We start from the raw sequence: 23607 nt of genomic DNA on the forward strand, positions 1-23607 counted from the left end.
CAAAAAGCAAAGGGGAGAGAAAGGCTAAAAATAAATTTTGCAATTCATTCGCGTCGGAGTCTTGAGCAGTGAGGGGAAGCCGGAGGACCCGGAAAAACCCCACCAGATTGGAAAGGCGACCCTACCCCATGTCACGTACAACCGGGGAATCGAAACCACGCTAGTTGACTCAATGACAGACCTAATGATATAACGTGCACGCTCTAACCATTCGGCCATCCAACCCCTGAGTGTTCTGACTTTGTAAATGTGTAATGTTGAAAAATACATGAAATGGGTTTTAACATCCTAAGGTTTTGCGCCGACTGGGTTAATAAAGACGGGATTACTTAGCGAAATTTTGCCCGGTCTACTCCGATATCGAATTTGAAATGTCAAAAATACTTTTCCGTACACGCCAATGTGTACACAGGAGGTCGGAATTTCGTCCCATCCGAACGACTAGAGAGCTGTCCTTGCAAGGCCTCTGACCTCCGCAAAGGGCACCGGAAGATCCCGAGGAAATACGAAAAATATATTACCTGTCTGATGTAGATCTGTGAGAATAAATAAATATTATACTGGATAGACAACCTGTATTTATATGATTACAGGTGATATATATTGTGTATTTATATGTTTACAGGTGATACATCGTATCATTGATTATAATTAATATTTACACCTGAATTAATTGTTTATTTGTATTTGTACACGTTACCTTTACAACACTTTAATCTCTTTCATGGGTCACCTGTTGGCCGTCGCTTAATTGGTGTGGAGATCCTGGTTGGGCTTGCCATGATGACGACAAAATGTGACACTATGATCAATTATGAATTACATGTAACTCTGACTTCCACGCTGTGTATAAGGATCAATTGACTCCAGGGGCGGATCCAGGATTTTTTGCAGGTGGGGGGCAGGTTCCTGAGACAATGTATCCCCCCCCCCCTCCCGCATGGTCTCTATCGTCATTTTGGCGTATATACATACACATTGAGCTTTTTAAACAGAGAAATTCAACACCTCGTTTGACGTCAATTTTTATTATGAATTAATACAATGACATTGTGATTCAATTTCATGGATGCCAAGCATTAATTGTGATATCACATAATGTCTATATCATTATCTCATGCTTTGAGTGCCCATCCTGTCCCACATCTGACGATAAAGCACACCACCGAGAAACTTTTCTCATAAAAAGTGTCGATTTACAAAAAAAAATATGTAGCTGAGCAGGGGGGGGGGGGGGGGTCGACCCCCTTACATCCCCCCCTCTGGATCCGCCCCTGGACTATGTTTTTATATCTTTATAACATCCATAATAAAACGGTTATATATAGGAAACTACACACACATATGACATTAAATATAAGCTAAATATAAGTTCTCTATCCCTTAGTCGGTGTTTTGTGGCGTTAGGCACTTCTTTCTATGTCAGACTCTCTAAGCAGGGGAGACTAAAGGTGTGTCCGTCTAAGAACACTGCATGTTGTCTCTATCCAGGCCTCTAATCTGAGGTGGCTGTACGTCCCGTTTGGAACGCCAATGATGTCTTCCCTGGCAACACTGAATGATTTCTAAAGCAAATTTGATGGTGCTGTTAAATTTATATCAAACGCTTAGATACGTCGGCTTTTAGGGCGGGACAATTAACATTTTGGGGTAAGTGTTTCATTTGGGTACCCGTTTTCATCAAAATTGTTCATTTAATTGGACTAATCTATGCACGAGATGACTGGACACCAGTAACTGATGGTGGCAGGAACTGTCGGTGAGTTAGTCTAAGAAAGCTTAATCTTGCAAAATATCTATTTAGCCCAAGCCCATTTCTCATTGTCACCCATTTGTTTAACCACTTCAATATATTAAACGGAGCACCTTTCATACAACTGAAATAAACCCTATTACTACAATTACATGAGAATGTGTGACCAATAGTATCGCAATTATTATTACAATGTTTCGTTATTTGAGCCTTTCGCAATTTTAAATTTGCTTATCACGTCCAAGGATAGCAAACATACAACAATGTACAAGCATACATGTACATACATACATTAATGTACAAGCATATATACATACATACATTAATGTACAAGCATATATACATACATACATTAATGTACAAGCATATATACAGCAATTATTTGACATAGAATATAGAATAATACAGTTACCATATGAATACAATGTAGAAATATGCTTTTTTGGGTTAAAAATCACAGTGTGTTTGTGAAAAAATCGTTTGATAGCATTTTTTTGTTTTTTTACCCAGGTTGGAGAGAGAGAGAGAGAGAGAGAGAGAGACAGTGGGAGGAAACCAGAGGACCTGGAGCAAACCCACAAGTCTGGAGAGGCAACCCTACTCCATGAGGCTGACCTTAAAAATATCTTTGTTTCGCCTAACGCGACCGACTAACTAAAACCACCCCCGACTTAAATTATTTTATTGCACTTTTCTGCGATCTTTTTATTTTATTTTGTGTGTCAACCTGAAATATATCACGAGAGTTATTTCCCTTTACTATGGCTATGGTTTGATTCATTATTGAAACTGGTTGATCAAGACGAAAGCGTCATAGGTGTCGCTTCTCAACAAAATGGTTGCAGACGAAAGCACGTCCATTCCCACGAAATGATTCTGCCTCTATGTCTGTGGGGCGTCGTTTTAAACATGACGACGATATTTTCAATATCCGTTTTCGAGAAAAATGAAGGCACAACCCGCACGATCGTTAAAAACGTGTTGAGGGAGTTTCAAACGTGAGTTTGTGGCAATTTGTGTGCGAGTCGTGCATCAAGAAAAATCCCGATGTCATTGATTTGTTTGCCAATAAAAGAAGACGAATGTTTGCACCCGAAAAATTATCAAGCTGTCAAATTAGCTCTTAAAAAAAAAATCTGAAAAAAAAACCGACCTACCGACCCTTCTCCTCGATTGTGGGTCGGGTTTGGTGAAACAAAGATATTTTTAAGGTCAGCCTGAATATCTACATGAGGTTTCAACACTGTACGGGGAGGCGATCAAAGTAAGGGGTTTAAAGCGTGCACATTAAATCACATGTTCTCTTCACCAATGTGCATGAACTCAATTACAATTACATTGTAAAGTGTTCATTTTCCATAGCCTAACAAAATAATAAACTACATGTATTCTCTCAGCTAGAGTGGCCGAATGGTGAGCGCATGCACGTTGTATCATAAGGTCTGTCATTGAGTCAACCAGTGTGGTTTTGATTCCCCAGATGTACGTGACAAGGACTAGGGTCGTCTGTCGAACCTCGTGGGTTTTCCCCCCGGGTCCTCCAGTTTCCTGCCTCTGCTAAAGACCCCTACATGCATGCAAATTATTCAGATAAAATTGAACCATATGTTAGTTCCAAAATGTCCTCCCTCTCTCTCTCTCTCTCTCTCTCTCTCTCTCTCTCTCTCAAATTTTTTTTGACCTATATGTAAATCCCAGAGGTGTTATATCCCTTAAATTCAAATGCTTTTGTCTTTGTTGTGAACGTTTCTGATGTGTAAATTCACGCTACCTACCTGAGAAAATGATTTATTACAAACATCACATTTAAATGGCTTCTCACCTGTGTGGGTTCGGATATGATCCTTGAGATTGTGAAGGTTAAAAAACGATTTCGCACAAAGATCACAAACAAATGGTCTCTCTCGTAATTCATTATGGGTTTTTGAATGTTTCTGTAAATACTGTCGATCACTAAAAGTCTTTATACATATGTCACATTTAAAAGGTCTGTCTATTTCCTCCTTATGAATTTTTTTATGATTATAGAAACTCTGTCGTTTACTGAAAGTTATATCACAAAGATCACATTTGTAATTTTTTTCGACAGTGTCACCGTTGTTAGATTTTTCACCAGTATGAATTTTGTTGTGCATTCTCAGAGATCTACGTTGTTTAAAAGATTTTCCACATGATTGACAAGTGTACGGTTTTTCGTCGGAATGGGTTTTTTTGTGTATAGTCACAGACCTTTTTCGCTTGAATAATTTACCACAGATATCACATTCAAAACATTTTTGTCCCGTATGAATATTGCTAGGGTTTCCAAAAGTATAAAGTTTTTCACTAGTATTAACAGTGCTAGGGTTTTCATCAGTGTAAACATTGTTAGGGTTTTCATCAGTGTAAACATTGTTAGGTTTTTCACCAGTATGAACGTTGCTATGGTTTTCACCAGTATGAATGTTGCTATGGTTTTCACCAGTATGAATGTTGCTATGGTTTTCACCAGTATAAATGTTGCTATGGTTTTCACCAGTAAGAATAATGCTAGGTTTTTCACCAGTATGAAATTTGGAAGGGTGTTCACCAATATGAACATTGCTAGATCTTTCACCAGTATGAACATTGCTAGATTTTTCACTAGTGTAAAAGTTGCTAGGTTGTTCACCAGTATGAACGTTGCTATGGTTTTCACCAGTATAAATGTTGCTAGGTTGTTCACCAGTATGAACGTTGCTATGGTTTTCACCAGCATAAATGTTGCTATGGTTTTCACCAGTATGAACGTTGCTATGGTTTTCACCAGTATGAATGTTGCTATGGTTTTCACCAGTATGAACATTGCTAGGTTGTTCACCAGTATAAACATTGCTAGGTTGTTCACCAGTATAAACATTGCTAGGTTGTTCACCAGTATAAACATTGCTAGGTTGTTCACCAGTATAAACATTGCTAGGTTGTTCACCAGTATAAACATTGCTAGGTTGTTCACCAGTATAAATGTCGCTAGGTTGTTCACCAGTATAAATGTCGCTAGGTTGTTCACCAGTATGTATTTTGTTGTGTCTGTTGAGAGATCTACGTTGTTGAAATGATTTACCAGTATAAATGTTGCTAGGTTGTTCACCAGTATGTATTTTGTTGTGTCTGTTAAGAGATCTACGTTGTTGAAATGATTTACCACAAACATCACAGTTATGAGATTTTTCTACACTAAGAACATTTCTAGTATTTTCTTCCATATGTGTTTTGTTGTGGATCTTCAGAGATCGTTGTAGTTTATAAGCTTTACCACAAACATCACATTTAAATGGCGTCTCTTGACTGTGCGTTGGTATGTGATTCTTTAGATGCTGTTTGTCGTAAAAACGCTTTTTACAAAGCTCGCATTCAAATCTGCGTTCTGTTTCTTGATTATGAGTTTTTTTATGTCTCTTCAGACTGAGTCTTGTTTTGAACGATGTGTCACAAAAACTACATTTAAACAGATTTACTTCATTGTGAATTTCTCGGTGCCGGTTGAAACTTTGCCGTTTGTTAAAAGATTTATTGCAGACGTCGCATCTGTACGATTTTTTTTCTCTGCGGTGAGATTTCATATGCTCCGAGAGATTGTTCCGTCTATTAAACTGTCTTGAACAAATATCACATTTGAGATTATCACTATGGCAACGGACATGTCTCGACAGTAGAGATTTTAAAACAAACACTCTACTGCACAAGTCACATTTGAAAAGTCCGTCTCCCGTGTGAAGTTTGTAATGCAGGTTCAGAGAACTTTTACTTGAAAAGGGCTTCCCGCAGACGTCGCAAGTAAATAATTTTTCTTCGCTGTGACAGGTTTTATGTTTTATTAACGAACTACTTGAAATGTAGGCCTTGCCGCAAATTTCACAAATAAATGGCTTCTCCCCTGTATGACGTCGTATGTGTTTAGTAAGGTCACCTCGATACGCAAACCACTTCTCACAAATATCGCACCTAAATGGCTTTTCACCGGTATGACTTCTCATATGATCCTGTAGATTCACGCTAGCGGAAAATCCTCTTTTACAAATTTCGCATTCAAATTCTTTCTTCCCATCATGGAGCCTCTTATGTCTGCGTAAAGTATCTTTAGTTTTAAAAACCTTTTCGCAGAGGTCACAAGTAAAATGTTGAAATTCATATTCTTGATGCATTTTGATATGAGCGTAAAGGTTGCTAACAGTTGTAAACTTTTCGGAACAAAATCGGCATTCGAGAAGATTGTCGTCATGATTTGCACTTGTATGCTCTTGGATCATATGATCATTAAGTAAAGTATTATTTGAAAATGATTTCAAACAAATCTTACATTTAGATGTTATTTTTTTGTTCTGGACGACATGATTTTTATTATGTTTGTGAAGGTCAGTAACATTGTCAAAGACTTCCCAGCAGATGCAACACTGACAATGGGAAGTATGGAATGTAGTATGTTCACTTAAAGCAGCTTTGTCTGTGAATAATTTTGAACAGATTTCACATTTGGCGTGTGTTTTGTTGTCTGTGCTTATATCTCGGTCCGGGTCCGGCTCAAAATGTACAGCGATATCACAATCGTTTTCGTCATCGACCGAGTCCTGATCAGTCGACGGTGTACCCGTAAACGTGCTGGCGACAGACTTTTTATCTTTATTTTTAATATTTATTTTACATTGATTATAGAGATCAGGGTATCCTTTGTTGTGACTTAATTTATGTGTTATTAACTGACTACTCGAAATATAGGCTTTACCGCAAATTTCACAAACAAACGGCTTCTCTCCCGTATGTCGACGAATGTGCGTCGTTAAATCCCCTCGATACGCAAACAATTTTCCACAAATTTCGCACTTAAATGGCTTCTCACCGGTATGACTTCTCATATGCTCCTGTAAATGGATATTATACGAAAATCCTCTTTCACAAACTTCACACTCAAATTCTCTTTTCCCATCATGGAGCCTCTTATGTCTGCGTAAAGTATCTTTGGTTTTAAAAACCCTTTCACAAAGATCGCAAGAGAAATGTTGAAATTCGTATTCTTGATGCGTTTTAATATGTGCGTAAAGATTTTTTACGGTTGTAAACGTTTCCGAGCAAAATCGGCATTCAAGAAGACCTTGACCTTGACTACTACTTTGTTTAGAATTACTGGCTACGGAGTCTTCTTCCTTAACGTGTATTTTACAATGATTCTCAAGATCAGCGTATCGTACAAAACTCACATCACAACAATTACATTTATAGAACGTCTTCGATTTAAGGTCTTCATCTTCATTGACATTGTCAGCATCTTCTTCTTTAACACGCAGATCGTTGTGAACGATCTGTGCAGAAACTGTCGACTGGGGAAGAGAATTCTCCCCTCCCTGTAATAAAGGAATTAGAAAGAAATGAAATGAAATGAAATGTTGTTTAATGGCACGTCAGCTCCGACCGGGTTAGGAAGTAGAAAGATTAAAGCGGTATTATGTAAGATTTAGATAAAGAGCTAGCCATTCTTGCTATAATAATTCGAAAATAGATAAAGAAAACAGAATATGCTGAAAATTTCAGTCAAATTGCTTAACTCTGAACTCAGATATTAGAGATTAGGCTCGCCTCGATTGTCATTACTAACGTTGGTGCGATAATAAACAAAGTCTTGAATATCCAATTTTACATTAAATTAGCCATCACAAAGAGTATTCAATATCGTGGGCTAACGATTGCATCGAGATTTGATTATGGTGTGAATAAGTTAATTAATGTCTAATTCAGATAATATTTCAGTCCTAAAGAAAGACCTGAAATAGGCAAATAGGCAGTTTTAGCTCTTGCATAATGAAATCAGGATAACAAGTTAACAGTTTGTCTCATGATGCCTGGGCTCAATACCAAAATAAATAGATGACACATATTAATTATATTCATCTTTTTATAAAATATCATGCAATCTGATTATAATACAGATCCTATTTCGTTCCATTTTTTTTTATAGTTCAAAATTCGTTTACATGTCTTTGCTACCCTAGGATCTGGAAGAGTTGTTATAAAACCAGCGTTCTGGATAATGTGAGGGATTAGCCAATGAAACGGACTGTTGCAGCGAATTCTTTGTGTGCAATACAAAGAACTGTGGGTATCCTACTGTGGGTATGCTGATTGTCTGACATCATAGGGTCAAAAGCCACTCGCATGACCCCTGACACAACTCCCCACTACAACTGGTCACCTTCATGTAGTAGAGGCCATCGAAAGTATAACAAGCCAACAGTGACACTGATGTTCCCCGCCGAAATCCCAAAATAAATAGATGACACACATAAATTAATCGCACATTTATATTTTTATTTCAAAAGTATCAAGCAATCAAACTCAACGTACACTAAGTTTCATCACTCTCTTTCAGATAGAATCAAGATTATCTTGTCCCAAAGCACTGACCAATGAAATTGATTAGCTCTGCTTAGCTTCAACTCGAAATGTTAATCATTGAACTCAGTCAAGACATTCACCTAATGAACATCTACATGTACATCAAGTCTAAACATTCTACCTCAATTCCAAAGTCTTGATCAATCAAATTGCTTATCGCTAGCCGAAGCAGAAAATTCTCACCATCGAAATTAGTCAAGGTAATGATATAATGAATCTATATTTGGAGTTCCATCGCCCTCACTTCATTAGAACCAAAGTTATCGTGCCTCAAAGCATCAACCAATCAGATTGCTTATTTCTGCTTACCATAAGCAGAAAATGTTCATCATAGAACTCCATCATGGCATTCACCTAATGAAAGCCTACACCAAGTTTAAATATTCTAGCTCAATTAGAAGGAGAGTTATTGTGTTCCAAGGTCTCGACCAATCAAATTGCTTATCGCTCTGCTTACCCTGAGCAAAAAATGCTCATTATTGAACTTAGTCACGGTATTGATGTAATGAAACTATACACCAAGTTTCATCCTTCTTACTTAATTAGAACTAAAGTTATGGTGTCCCAAAGCATCAACCAATCAAATTGCTTATCTCTGCTTACCCTAAGCCGAAAATGCTCATCTTTGAAATCAATCTAGGTATTGACCTAATAAACACCTACACCAAGTTTGAACATTCTACCTCAATTAGAAAGAGAGTTATTGTGTCCCATAAAGTGTGATGGACAAACAGACAGACGAACACATTTTAATAGTCCCCTGCTTTCTTCGAAAGGCAGGGGGACAAAAAACGGAACGAAATATAGATCTGTATTTTAAACTTTAACCTCCACTGACACAACACAAACTAAGTCATTTCGAGACTAACACATATGACACATGGTTCAATTTTATTTCAATAATTCACTTGTGCGTAGGGGGTCTTTAGCACTGGGCCAGAGAAATTATTGTTTAAGTTGAAACCCAGCGGTCAGCAATCGGACAATTATTGTTTAACTTGAACTCTCTCACCCTGTAACACTGCTAAAGACCTCTATGCGAATTGATGAAATAAAATTGAACCACCTGTTAATCCAGAAATGACCTAGTTTGTGTTGAGTAGACTTAAACGCCATGTCTCTCTCTCTCCATTAAATCTCTCTCTCTCTCTCTCTCTCTCTCTCCATCAGTGGCCTTTACTCACCATTAAACGAAGTTGTAGAGTTATCTTCCCTTGGTTAGAATTATTCGGGGTCGATTGTGATGTTGCTGCTAATCTTTTATTTACTACAAAAACAGAAACAAAGATAGGTTGCGAGGCAATGAAACATATGCCCACAGCAGCTAAATCGTCCGGACAGTCAACAAGAGCTGTCGCATATTTTTACTTTCTTTCGGTGATGAAAAATTTATAATACACTAAAATCTGATTAAGAGTAACAACTCATGAAGTAATTATCAGAAAATCATTAGAATTTGTGTGTTTTTTTATAAAGTTCTGCCCCAAGCTAACGTTTAGTATACGAAACATTTAATATCATGGATTTAGCTGATAAAGTTATCAAAATTCATTGAAAATCAATATACTTGTTTGTCTCAAGACCTTAAACACTGTATAAATTGAAAGTCAATCGTATATTAACTTTGTCCTCTAGAGCATCCACAAGATATTTTGAAGTGATCAAGTACCATAACTCTGGCAGTAATTATCGGAAATCGCTGAAAATCAATAGGATTCTTCGTCTCATGACCTTAAACACAGTGTATAAATTTAAAGTCAATCGGATATTAAATTTGGCGTTTAGAGGGTCCACAAGATTTTTTGAAGTGATCAAGGGCCATAACTCTGGCAGTAATTATCAGAAATCGCTGAAAATCAATAGGCTTCTTCGTCTCATGACCTTTAACACTGTGTATAAATTTAAAGTCAATCGGATATTAACTTTAGCCTCTAGAGCGTCCACAAGCAATTGTGGACGCCGGACCGACGGACGGACGGGGGCAACGACAATATACGACCACATTTCAATGTGGGCGTATAAAAATAATAATCTCCTTCAAGAACTGGCCGAGGAAGTCACTATTTTGTCCTCAAAATATGATCATCATGTGACTTTCGGGACATCAGTGTTTGGCTAATGATTTCTACAAACGGGCAACGTCTTCGGCGAACCGGACTAGACAAATATAAATGGGGCAAAAGAAAATTTGGTCGATTGTATCAAACATGTTTGACTTGGGCCTATCATTAGGGCAAATACGAATTTAGCAACGGGACTCAGGATACACTAGGTGAATTTTCATTGAATGAAATGAAATGAAATGGGGTATAATGTCTTACTCTTTTGCTCCAACTATGAGGAAGATTTTGCCTGGGCAGTGGCCCTATGGTCTACTTTTATATCGAATTCCAACTGCCAAGGGATTTTTTATGTGCACGCCAATGTATACACTTTGATTTTTCTTCCCATCCGAACGACTAGACAGCTGTCCTTGTCAAGCCCTCCGTCCTGCACCACAGACAAGGGCAAACCATGTCAGAAATTCATGATGAACTTTCACTGCCAATGAAGTGATCGAGCACGTGACCTCCAGGCTAGCGAGCCAGAGTCTTACCCACTTAGCAAGTGTGTCCCCAACTTTTATAACAAAGTGTACCGTAAGATGGAATTTACATATGGATAATGGAAACTAAACCTGGTAGATGGAGGCTACTAACCTGGTATATGGAGACTACAAACCTGGTAGATGAAGACTACTTACCTGATGGAGTTGATACAAGACATATCATCGGCATTGTAACTGGTATCGATGGAGTTTCTTGTATTGACTGTATGGTAGATTGGTTAGTAGCACCCTGTTGTACAGTTGCTGGAGAAACATTTTGCTGCAATAGAGAGAAAAGAAATTAATAAATAATATCTTGAAAAACTCAGATAGTAAAAAAAAATGAAACAAGTCTTCAGAAGTTTTACCGCTTCCATATGGATGATATGGCTCAATTTTATTTCATAGTCTGAAGCTGTGAGAGAAAAACCAGAGAACATTGAGAATATGTACGAGGTTAGACAAGTGAAAGTCACCACATGCATGTCACATCCAGGCAGGGAATCGAAACCATGCCATCTGACTCAATGACAGACCTTGTGATCTAATACGTCAGTTAAAACATTCAGTCACGCAATCCCCTTTGCCAGCTGACTCAATGACAGACCTCATGATCCAACACACCCCTTAAACCATTTGGTCCCCCCCCCCTTTCCCCCATTATAATAGGGAGAGAGTGACATGGGGTTTAACGTCCACTCGACACAGACTACCCATCTCAGGACTAACATATGGTTTAATTTTATTTCAATAATTTGCTTTAACGTAGGGGTCTTTAGCAGTGGGAGGAACAGGAAACTGGAGGATAGGGAGCCGGAGAAAATCTGCAAGGTTGGACAGGCGTCCTAATTCCGTGTCACGTACAACCGGGGATTCGAAACCATGCCAGTTGACTCAATGACAGGCCTTATGATATAGCGTGCACGTGCTAAAAATTCGACCATCTAACCCCCCCCCCCCCCCCCGCCAAACATGCCATGCCAGTTAAAACATTTGGTCACCCAATCCCCTGTGCCACCTCACTTAATGACAAACCTTGTGATCTATCACACACATTAAAACATTCGGTCACCCCCAAACCCCCATTCTTAATAGAGATATCATAATTAGAATATTATTATTCAGCTCTACCTACCATTCGATTTCCATCATCATCATCATCATCACCATCAAATGTCATCAGCTTCTTTTTATTCTGTTTAAGTTCTTCAGATTTCTGTACATGTTGAAAAGTTATTGGTAAACTATCATCTATGGCATCCCTGGCAGACAGGGGAAGAATAGTGGGGACAGCCCCATCAAGTAGTATTCTCCCTTTATGATTTTCTAAAGTAGAATCGGAATTAATTTGGAAAGAATCAGATTTAAAATGAGCACTACACAGAACTGAAGAAGGTGTTGGGTTCCAATTTTTTCTACCAATTCGTACAAAATTAATCCAAGTCTGTTTTGTTGTTTGATCCTCTGGGAGACTATGTAGAACGACGTCTTCATCTGTGCCAAAGGAAGTAGCCCCTAATGATCTACTGCTGCAGCCATTGACGGCACAATACCGAAATCTATGTAATAATGACATTTTTCTTCCAAGCTGATTCTGAAAATTGTATAATGCATACATGTTAAAAAGACAAACAGAACCCAAAACAAAAACAAAATGAAATGGCTTTAACATCTTATGAAGTTATGATGAGGGAAAATTTTATCAACAGAATTTAAACCCCATTTCATTTCATCATCAAAATTCTCGAAAATTGTCTATATCAAGTAGAGTCTAACATACAGCCTATGAGTTTGTTAAAACCGTAAAAATAGTTCCATGAGAAGTACATACAAAAGTTACGCTGTCTGTCTCAAATTAGTTCCGTTTCAAAACAAACACGAAGCTAGTTAAATGACATTTCATTTCCCATTTCAACGATTTCAGACGAAAATGCTTAACACAGTTTGTGAATTATCAGAGTTATTTATTATACTTCCATTTTCTTAAAGTCTTTGTGTGTATGAAACTGATCTTCTTAACAATTATAAACCCTTACGCCAACTTTGTTCTTAAAATCTTAAAGGAGCTAAATCGCTATTCTTTGGCACCTAGAAATGGACACAAATGGGTGGCAACGCATTAAATAATGTAATATGAATGTATATAAATTGATTTACATTCAATCGTTTCTGTTTTTACTGTAATTTCTAATCATGTATGTTTGGGGAAATACAAAAAGAGTGAAAATTGAATGGCAGTCTTGGCGTCTGGTTATTCCAGTCTACACCTTTAGTATTCTCATGTGGGGTTTGTTTAGCCTCGTTCATCGAGTCGCTTCATTACAAATTGCGCTCGAAAACATTCTGGCACAGGTTTCGTATGCCAATTTTAAAATTTTCATTTTGTCTTAAATATTGGATATCAGAATCCCATCTTTTCACGGTAAGATAACAACATCAGTGTTGATTTAAATGGACCAATAATTTCTGTTTGCAATGTCGGAGACTGTGGATGATATTTACTGAAAGACTTGACGCCAAAAAGTACAACACTTCTCGCTCAATATTCCTTTTTGGTCGCAGCACCGAAACTTTGGAACGACATCTCCTTTAAAACAAGGATTAGTTCTAGTTTTGGTGGTTTTAAAAAGAATCTAAAAACAGAATTGTTACTATAGTGATCGAGGGTATTCCCACTTGGTGTTCCAAGGTGTCCGCAATAATAACAATGTTACCTATTTGAAGTCTAAAGCATAATCTGAGCCGCAGCTACGGCAATACAGCAAATATATAGGTTAAATCCCGCTGGTAGCACGGGACTCCGTGGATAGGTGGAAGTAGTCCCAGTTATCCTGACAGACACCTGGACACAGGGCAAAATCACAACATACATGTATAAAGAATCTAAAAACAGAATTGTTACGAAAAGCCTTCATGTGATTATCTCATTTACCACACTTTTTTAATGTTTTATATTTTATCTGTACCTATACCCTGCTATTTTTTTTATTTTTTTTTTTAAATCTTATCTGTATTGTCATTTTACCAAATATTTTAATTTTTTATGATTTTTTTTATCTAAATTGTTTTCGATTGTGAACTCATAATACGGTAATATATATTTATTTTGTACAAGTGCCACTGGGCAGGTTTACAAGCTGGGTTTGTACAAGTTCAATAAATTATTATTATCATCATTATTATTATTAGCCTATGGGCTACGCATGTAGAATCACATAGAAATAACAATTAAATGCTTTTATTTTTATGGTGTAATGATGGCAATGGGAGGTCTACTTTTAGTTCTCTGCTCACTGTTAAATGTTTTTGTACTATGCATTGAGATTGTTTTCATGATGAAATGCATATAATAAGCAACAAAAAAAAAAAAAAAAAAAATTATTATATTATCAAAACATTGCACTAATATCCAATATGGCGGCCATTTAGTACAGAGATCTATTTTTAAAGTAGCTAGGTCTCTGTGTGTAGAATGGATTGATAACTTTCAAATGCATCTATAAGGAGTTAGCTCAGAACATTGTGACATTGGTGTACCTCTCTGAAATAATCTAATAATTACCTAAATCTGGTTTCGAAAATGTGTTTTGGTTTCTTGCATTCTTTTCGTTCTAGTTTTCGGATTCCAGCTGAAGTAGGTGCGCATACGCCAAAACGTGGTGTTATAAAATATCTGGCTCAGGACTCGACACACCCGAGTGACCCACATCGCAACTACATCGGTTATCGTTTGTTAGATCAACAAGAGAGAATCATCTTTAAAACGTCGCTTTGAATAAATCCAGTAGTTCTTATCCACAGCAGTGTGCTTTGTAGCTAATTAATTGGCAAAATTAAACTAGTTCACATGACAAAATGTCATTCAACAAACCACTGGGGTTGGATGGCTGAATGGTTAGCGTGTGCGCGCTGTATCATAAAGTCTGTCATTGAGTTAACTGGCGTGGTTTCGATTCCCCGGTTGTACGTGACAAGGAATAGGGTCGCCTGTCCAACCTCGTGGGTTTTCTACGGGTCCTCCGGTTTTCTCCGACTGCTAAAGAACCCTACGTGCAAGCGAATTATTGAAATAAAACTGAACCATATGTTAGTCCCAAAATGACCTAGTTTGTGTTGAGTGGACGTTAAACCCCATTTCTCTCTCTCTCTCCCAATTAAGAATTCAAAATTAGTTCATTTCAACCAATATTGATGTTGTTGTCTTACTGGGGTCATAATATTTAGACCTATTTTCGACTATTTTAAGTTTCCAAAGAGCTGTAACCCCTTTAACAACAAGCACCCCCCACCCTACAAACTGAGTCCCAAAACATACAGCAGTATCAGTGTCAGGATTTACCAATAGGCTTGAAAGCGGTAGCCTAGGGCCTCAACATTTTTGAACACTCATCAGCCTTTCTTACATGCACCGTAGGGCCTGACAAGGACAGCTGTCTAGTCCTTCGGATGATACGGAAAACCGAGGTCCCGTGTGTACATTAGAATGCACGTAAAAGATCCCTTGGCAGTTGGAATTCGATATAAGAGTAGGCGACAGTGCCGCTGCCCGGGCAAAACTTCCGCTATAGCACACTGTATGGCGTATGCCCGTCTTCATTAGCCCAGCATAGGAGCAGAACAGTAGGACGTTAAACCCCATTTCATTTCATTCATTTCATTTACATGCACCGTAGTCTTAAACATCCATAATTATCCTAGACTTTCCTCTATTGTGTTTAAAATACACTTTCTAGTTGTGGTTGTGGGGGTTAGGGTGTCAACACGCTTTCTAATTGTGGTTGTGGGGGGGGGGGGGATAAGTCTCTTCTAAATCCAGCCTTGAGTGGTATGTTCTAAGATAATTTAAAACCCTGGTCAATGTAATTTTCTAGGCTCAGGAACAGATTCGAAAATCAATCTGAGAGAGAGAGGGAAACAGAGAGAGAGAGAGAGAGTAAATAACAAGACATAAGTTTATTTTAAGTATAATATTTACTAAACAATATGTTCTACATTAACACAATACTAGTAACACATCGTAACCAACAGCAACAAATGTCTATATTTACCAGGTCCCCAGTTCACAAAGCATTCTCAGAATTTACTCAACATTCATTCATTGTTTATGAGAAATATCTTTGATCCAGAAACACAAAACTTTACACATAATTTCTTATTGATTTATTTGATATATTAAAACAACAAAAGTTTTATAAAGGGCTATATTTTAGTTAAAATAAGGCGAACAATTTTGAGTATATTCTTAATTTAAGTCTGAGAATGCTTTGTGAACTCGGGGCCAGATATTTAACCTTGGGTTTGTCAAAACGGTCAAATGCCAAAAATGTGTATTTTTGATCAAGTTTGAAGGCTATGTTCAGAATCAGAAAATATTATATTTATCGATGGGTTCATTGGGTTTGTTTTGCCAAAATGGCCAAATGCCAATAATGTGTATTTTTGATCAAGTTTGAAGACTTTGATAATCACTGGAACGAAATAAAATTTATTCTATCTTATTTCAGCAAATATTACTGTCCATATCCTAATGTACTACTTTCTAGGTCAACACACTGGGATCGAACCTTGTGCCTCTTGGCTAGTCAGCCAGCGAAACCGTGTCTCCCCTATTCACCACTAGTATCGTTCCGTTCTACTCCACTAACATCTGGGTCCATCCACAAGGGAGACATATAGTCAAATTATCCTCACTTGATACTCCTGCTATTTTTATCAACCAATCAAGTGGGCAAAGGGAAGTAACTCTCATTTTAATGTAACTAAGATTATTGTGGTGAGCGTAAACAATGATGCTAAGACTGGTAAATGAACTGTTTTTTGATTGGGTCGTAGAATCAAGCTACGATCAAGGGTAGATAATCTGAATTTGTGAAAACCCAGTGGATGGACCCAGATGTTAGTGGAGTAGAACGGAACGTTACCACTAGGAATACCGAGAACGTGTCCAACCTAGTTCTGTGTGTTGTACTATATATCGTGTTTATATAATGTAGGGTATCGATGAATTGCATCTCATCCATGCGATTGGTTGATAAAAATAGCAGAAGTATCAAGGGTGGATAATTTGTCTGTGTCTCAACTGTGGATGAACCCAAAAGTTAGTGGAGGAGAACGGAACAAGACCACTTGCGATACAAAGAATGTGTCTCTCCAAGAGGTAGTTATAGTAGCTTGTGTTTAATGCTGACTCTGCTTTTGTTTTCACTAAATGATAATGCTTATCAAAACTTTATATAAATAAAAATACATATATACATGTGTATAATAATACATTCACACTACTAAGTAGATTAGAGAGCCTGTTTCACATGCATATTTATAAAACTATACAAAAACAACTTGTACATTTGAAATTGTATGTTTGACATTATAACAGTACAATATAATAACAACAATAAAAGTCAGAACAATCACATCAAATCTGGGCCCTGTTTCTTGAAATCTTAAGCATACATTATGGGAGATTCAATAACGAGTTGGCAGTTCTCACTATAATAGTTAAAAACTAGATAATGTAAAGGCAATTTGCTGAAAATTGCATTCAAATTGATCCACTATGAACCGAGAACTAAGCGATTGCAATTTCGGCCTAGCCTCGATCATCATTACTAAAAAGTCAGTACGATAAACAGCATAGTTTCGATTATCCATTTAATCGTTAAATCATGAAGGAAAGTTATGCAGTAAATCGGCTCATAATCCACTAAAGATCGCAGGCTAGCGATGCCATTTAGAGTTGATTATGGTCTGGATAGGTTAATTGATGTCTAATTAATAATTTAGATAACATTTCAGGCCTAAAGAAAGACCTGCAATAGACAGATTTAGCTCTTGCATAATTTATGTTTAACTAAAGATATAATCCAATTTTAGTAGAGATTTCAATTTTGATTGGCTAAGCACTAAAATCAATCTAATATTATCCAATCAAATTACTAAAATTTGGATTATATCTTAGCTAAAATTTCGTGAAACAGGCCCCAGGTCTTTATATCAGAGTGCATTCTGCACGTAGAATAAATCTCTGCCCTCAATGGCCCCCATATTCTATTTTATAATACGATTCTACTCTGTTTAACATCTCTCACACACACCATGACTAAATAAAATTTTTTCTATTTTATTAAATGGAAGCGAAATAGATGAAATGAAATGGGGTTTAACGTCCTACTTTTCTGCTCCTATACTGGGCTAATGAAGACAGGCATACGGCATACAGTGTTCTATGAGGGTAGTTTTGCCCGGGTAGCGGCACTATGGCCTACTCTTATATCGAATTCCAACTGCCAAGGGATCTTTTACGTGCACGCCAATGTATACACAGGACCTCGGTTTTTCGTCTCATCCGAACGTCTAGACAGCTGTCCTTGTCAGCCTACTGTCCTATACCACTGACGAGGGGAAACCACGTCAAAAAATCCTGACAAACTTTCTTGGCCAATGCAGGGATCAAACACGCGACCTCCAGACTAGCGAGCCAGCGTCTTACCCACTTAACCACCGTGGCTCCGGGAGCGAAATAAATACTTCTCACAATTCGCGAAGTATACTATGTTTCTTTTTTGCAATGTCTATTTTCTGTCTTGTCCGCAGGTTTATCTTGTAGATTTTTGTTTTGCGTGTAGTGCGGTCCGCCTGCACTTACTATTAGTGTTTTCGACTAAAATCGTCGATGTAGGAATAAAAATGTCGAACAACTAGTTTAGTGTCTGTTCCCAAGTCTCCCTCAAAAGGCAAAACCTAGTAACTCACTTTTTTTTATCAAAATTGAGTTAGGACCAAATTTGTAGTAACTAGGGTATGTGCTTCCTGTTGTTGTACTAGATATTCCAATCTTTTGATTTTGTAAGCAGTTACACCCATGACACAACCTAGCAACTTTCTTTATTTGCCTATTATACCACAGCAAAACCTAGTAACTCAATAGTCAAATCAATAGATGAGCTGGGGTTTAATATTCATTCATTACGTTTTCCTTTGTTTTCTCAAAATAAGAAAAAAGTGAGTTACTAGGTTTTGCCTTTTGATGGGAGTAGTGGAGCTAGTTGTAGACAAACAGCGTAAGTTTGGTATGATCAGACTGATCACGATCGATCTAATTTTGACAGTCTCTAGATTCTGTAGATGAATTAATTTTGTTTTCATTCATAAAGTGCCATTTTAGTAATTGGTCACATTGAATTAATGGAATACAAGTATTGAAGTTTATAGAAGCAACATTTCAATAATAGATCTCTCTGCAGACTCGTCGCAACAAAATTCATATTGGGGGGGGGGGGGCTGTCAGCAAGGCCAAACTAGGGTCAGCGCCAGGACAATTGTAAGACTATAAATTATTTGGGGGGGGGGGGAATTTTGCTTTGCTCTGGGGCAACTCTTATTTTGATTTCCAACTAAGGACTAATTTTTTACACCACACGAATGACTAGGCCCTGTTTCTTGCAAAGCTCTTGGCTTTGAACCACTGACAAGGGGAAGTCAGAGGAATTTTCTTGGTAACAATCCAGATTAGTGAGCTAGACCCATAATATTGGTGACAGCAATTAAATTGTGATCATAAAAACTACGCACACACAGCCTATAGTATACTAACAGTAAAATATACTAATTAATGATCAAAATAACATCTTGAAACGAACTGGCATTGTTAAAACACTTAAACCCCTGGTTCTAATCAAGGGATTTCGTTGCGATATTTTTCTCCTGCTTGGGCAATTCTTCTGGCTAATTCTGCCGACATTATTTTGGGTATGGTAGGTGGGATTGTCTGTGTAAACGCCATCTCGTCCTTCACGTCATCACTGTGATTCAACATCGGTATTTCTTCATCACGAGATTCGTCGTCATCTTCCAGGGTCATATCAGAACTCTTCCATGCACCTCCATCAGAAGACATTTCCGGCAATGTAGGAACAGAGGCATCTAAACCAGAGAGTTCATCCGGGTCTTCCATTTCCTCATTCGAATCTTCGACGTCCTCTCCCTCCATGGCTTTCTTTCCCGTATGGTTTTTCATGTGTTTGGCAAGCGAGGCGCTCATAATAAAGGCCTTACTACAAAATTTACATGGATAGGGCCTTTCCCCCGTGTGGGTCTTCATGTGGCGCAAGAGAATAGTTTTCTGAAAAAATGATTTACTGCATACTCCACATTTGAAGCGCTTTTCTTCGAAATGTGTGGAGAAATGTTTCATTAATGAATTACTAAGGCTAAAACACCTCTCACATATGTCACACTTGTAGGGTTTTTCCCCTGTATGCACTCGTCGATGATCGTTTAAATTATGTTTATATCTAAAAAATTTCCCGCAATCATCGCATCTATAGGGTTTTTCGCCTGTGTGTGTTCGGTAATGCCGTGATAACGTGTTCTTCTGGGTGAATGCTTTGCCACATACATCACACTCAAACGGTTTCTCACCCGTGTGCGTCCTCATGTGCTCCTGTAGAACGGTGATATTAGCAAAAAACTTACTACATACTTCACACTTAAAGGTTTTTTCCGTGTACCGTTTTTCTCCTCGGTGTATTTTCAGGTGTCGCTGAAGAGTGTTGCTTTGCGTGAAAGCTTTCTGACAGATCTCGCATGTGTAGGGTTTCTCCCCGGTGTGGGTGATGTAGTGTCTCTGTAGCGTGTTTCGTTGTTTAAACCCCCTCTTACAAACGTTGCACTCGAATGGTTTTTCATCGATGTGGATTCGCATGTGATGCTTGAGATTATGTTTCAACCTGAATACCTTTTCACAGATTCCGCACTCAAAGGGTTTTTCCCCAGTGTGCATCGTGACGTGTCTCTGCAGATCACTGACCTGTCTAAATGATTTATTACAAACATCACATTTATGTAGAGATTTTCCTGTGGGGGAATACAATGTATTTGCTTCACTGTCACTGGTTTTAACATTTCCAGTTGTATCCATGAAATGGATTGGATAGTCTCTTTCCTCATCATCATGGTTTTCTTCAATATTATCCTCATTAACATCATAGTTTTGATCTGAACTCTCCTCTCGACTTTCATAGCTTTGTTCAAAATTTTCATCTGCCTCTCTCTGCTCAAACTGATGTGAGGTACTCGGTCGAGACTCTTCCTCCCTAACATGAGTTTTACAATGTTCTTCTAATTCGGCCCCTGATTGAAATTCATCACCGCATTCTTTACAGTGAAGGATCTCTACTTCGTTTTCCCCGTCGTCATTAGACGACTCTTGTTTAATGTGTGTTTTGTTGTGGATGACCAGGTCGCTGTAATGATTAAAGATCTCATCACACATGATACACTGGTGAAAAGTTTTAACATCTTTCATTTCCTGTAAATATATAAATACATATAGTTTATCGTTCGTTCAAGATAGCATTGGGTTATATTGTACATGTATATGTTAGTTTTGGGGGATCAAGGGAGATATTTGGAACAGTGAGACATTAAATTTGCTGTACATTTTTTGCAATTTTGCCTGTGAATTAACTCATCTTTATTAAAATAAATTGAAGTATTCTGTCACTTTTTCACAATGTAGGTATGGTATTTATTATTAATTGAGTGGCTGAGTAATCCTACCAGTATGACGATAGTAACTTGGACCTTCCATGGAATACAATTTAACTCATCTAAAGTCAAAGTCAGTTAAATTGTCTACAATATGATATTTTACTATTCAAATATATTAATATTCATTGTAATAATTGTGTCTTGGCAAGCTGAATGCAGTAGGATAGCTAATTGTGAGATTACATATCTTGTCAAGTTGAATTCAGTAGACAAAAGCAAATTAGACAGGTTAATATCAAGAAAGAGAGAGAGAGAGAGAGAGAGAGAGACAGAGAGAGAAATGGGGTTTAAAGTCCACTTGACACAAACTAGGTCATTTTGGGACTAGGGGTCTTTAGTTGTGGGAGGAATCCGGAGGACTCGGAGAAAACCCATGAGGTTGGACAGGCGACCCTACTCCTTATCACATGCAACCGGGTAATCAAAACCCCGCCAGTTGACTCAATGACAGATCTTATGATACAGCGTGTACACGCTAACCATTCAGCTATCCAACCCTCTGACAAGTAGTACCATTGTATCGAGTAAACAGTCGTTGCATCCGACAGTTGTATGGATTGGTTGTATCATGTAAACACCGCTTTACCATGACCCTGAACCTAGCCCTAATGGTTACCCTAACCAGTAACCCGAACCTACAATCTCGCCAACAATCACATGCCCTAACTTTAATTACATCTCTGTGACCTTGGCCTTAACGAAAATTGAGCTGGCCTTAACAAATAGATTAAGGTAAATCATGCTATGTTAGTACTAAAATGACCGCATTAGTTGACTAAACCTTGATCAAAATAAACTCTCTTTTAATTTCCTATAAATTAGATGACTGGAGAAGTCGGGATTATATTTGAATTTGACTTGAAAGACATCCAAACCATTCTTGGATTACAAATGGCTCCTCAGAATCTTTTGGAAATTTATATTTTCAAGAACTGTTGTCCCTGGTAGTCTAATACATGTGTAGAAACGTGAGATTTTGTAAATAAGATATAAGAATTTAATTTCATTTTATAATCACTTACCGTGATAGCGGCCATCTTAACAAAGAAAATGGTGTGTGGTATTAAATTTCCGGACGTGGATCAAATAATCAGCCCGAGTAACTCATTCAACTAACTTCTCACGCGAGGTTCCCCATTCAGCGGGTGACCATATCGTCGCCTGATCGCATCATTTCTATGGTTTCTTTATTGTAATCGTTGCTATGTTATTTTGCCTGTTTTATTTTGGTTTTGTTTTCATTTTGAGTGAAGCCTTTATCATTTGTAGGCTTTGGACTGTACAAACGCAGTGGGCGCTTACGACTAGACCCCGGATCATACATTAACTTGATTTGATATTTATATACTGAGGGCCATGAAAAACGCATCACTTAGATTTTCGTATAACAAAATGATCCTGTAAACATATCTTATTTATTTTGCTTCTTATTGTGAACACATCAGTAACAACACATTTGTACACTTATGGACGTTTAATCTGTAATCAACGGTACAAAGCCAGAGGGGTCAAAACCAAAAGTACGACACGGATGTCAGTAGCGCGTGTGTCCTCCACGGGCTCTTACGCACGCTGTGCAGCGACGTCGCATGGAATTAACCAATGTTTGAAAGAAGGCCTGGGGCAAATTGTTCCATTCTTGGACAAGAGCAGCTTCTGAAGCAGCAATGGTGTGCATCTGTGGTCTCCGATACAGACGCCGACCAATCTCATCCCAGGCATGTTCTATCGATGCCATGTCCGGAGACATGCATCATGGCTGGCCCGTCCAAGACATTGATGTTGTTAGCAGCCAGGTAGTCCATACTAAAACGGGCGCTATGCGGACGTGCATTATCCTGTTGGAAGTGCTGAAGTTGTGGGTGCGCTCGAAACATCGGAACAACAATTGGTTGCAAGACATCATCACGGTAGGCTACAGCATTAACGCGACCCCTGCAAATGTGTAGGGCGGTCCGGTGATGAAATGTGAAGCCTCTCCACACCATTACACTTCCCCCACCCCATCGATTCGTTTCGAATCAGCGTGATAAAGATGAAAGCGACTCTCATCACTGAAGAGCACACTTTGCCAGTCTATTCTTCTCCATGTCTGTTGTCCTTAAGCCCATATCAAACGCCGCTGACGGTGATGATCCCCGAGGATAGCTCCAACATAAGGTCGTCGTGCATGGAGTCCTACTTCTCTTAGACGACGTCTTACGGTGTTGGCACTTACTGGTCCTTGTCTTCCGGCGACTGCTGCACCTGTTCGAGTCGCTGGGCGGAATCTGTCACGCAGATGAGTGACCTGGATGTAGCGGTCTTGAGC

At 38.2% G+C, this 23607-nt stretch overlaps 2 protein-coding genes across 2 annotated transcripts; both read right to left on the reverse strand.

Moving 5' to 3' along the window:
• Nucleotides 1-1229: 1229 nt before the first annotated feature.
• Nucleotides 1230-14380, reverse strand: LOC126810041 (zinc finger protein 721). Its single transcript, XM_056098338.1, has 5 exons — nt 14308-14380; nt 11881-12339; nt 10902-11025; nt 9343-9425; nt 1230-7110 (listed from the first exon to the last, which is right to left on the reverse strand). The coding sequence occupies exons 2-5, from the start codon at nt 12319-12321 to the stop codon at nt 3472-3474; spliced, it is 4287 nt and encodes a 1428-aa protein (XP_055954313.1). The 5' UTR covers nt 12322-12339; nt 14308-14380; the 3' UTR covers nt 1230-3471.
• A 1329-nt stretch (nt 14381-15709) lies between these two features.
• On the reverse strand, nt 15710-22349 carry LOC126810081 (zinc finger protein 883). The gene is made up of 2 exons (XM_050535039.2): nt 22319-22349; nt 15710-21054 (listed from the first exon to the last, which is right to left on the reverse strand). Exons 1-2 carry the CDS (start codon nt 22331-22333, stop codon nt 19420-19422), a joined length of 1650 nt encoding a protein of 549 aa, XP_050390996.1. The 5' UTR covers nt 22334-22349; the 3' UTR covers nt 15710-19419.
• Between the last annotated feature and the right edge of the window lie 1258 nt (nt 22350-23607).

Source organism: Patella vulgata, chromosome 2 (genome assembly GCF_932274485.2).
Source record: "Patella vulgata chromosome 2, xgPatVulg1.2, whole genome shotgun sequence".
Lineage (NCBI taxonomy): Eukaryota > Metazoa > Mollusca > Gastropoda > Patellidae > Patella > Patella vulgata.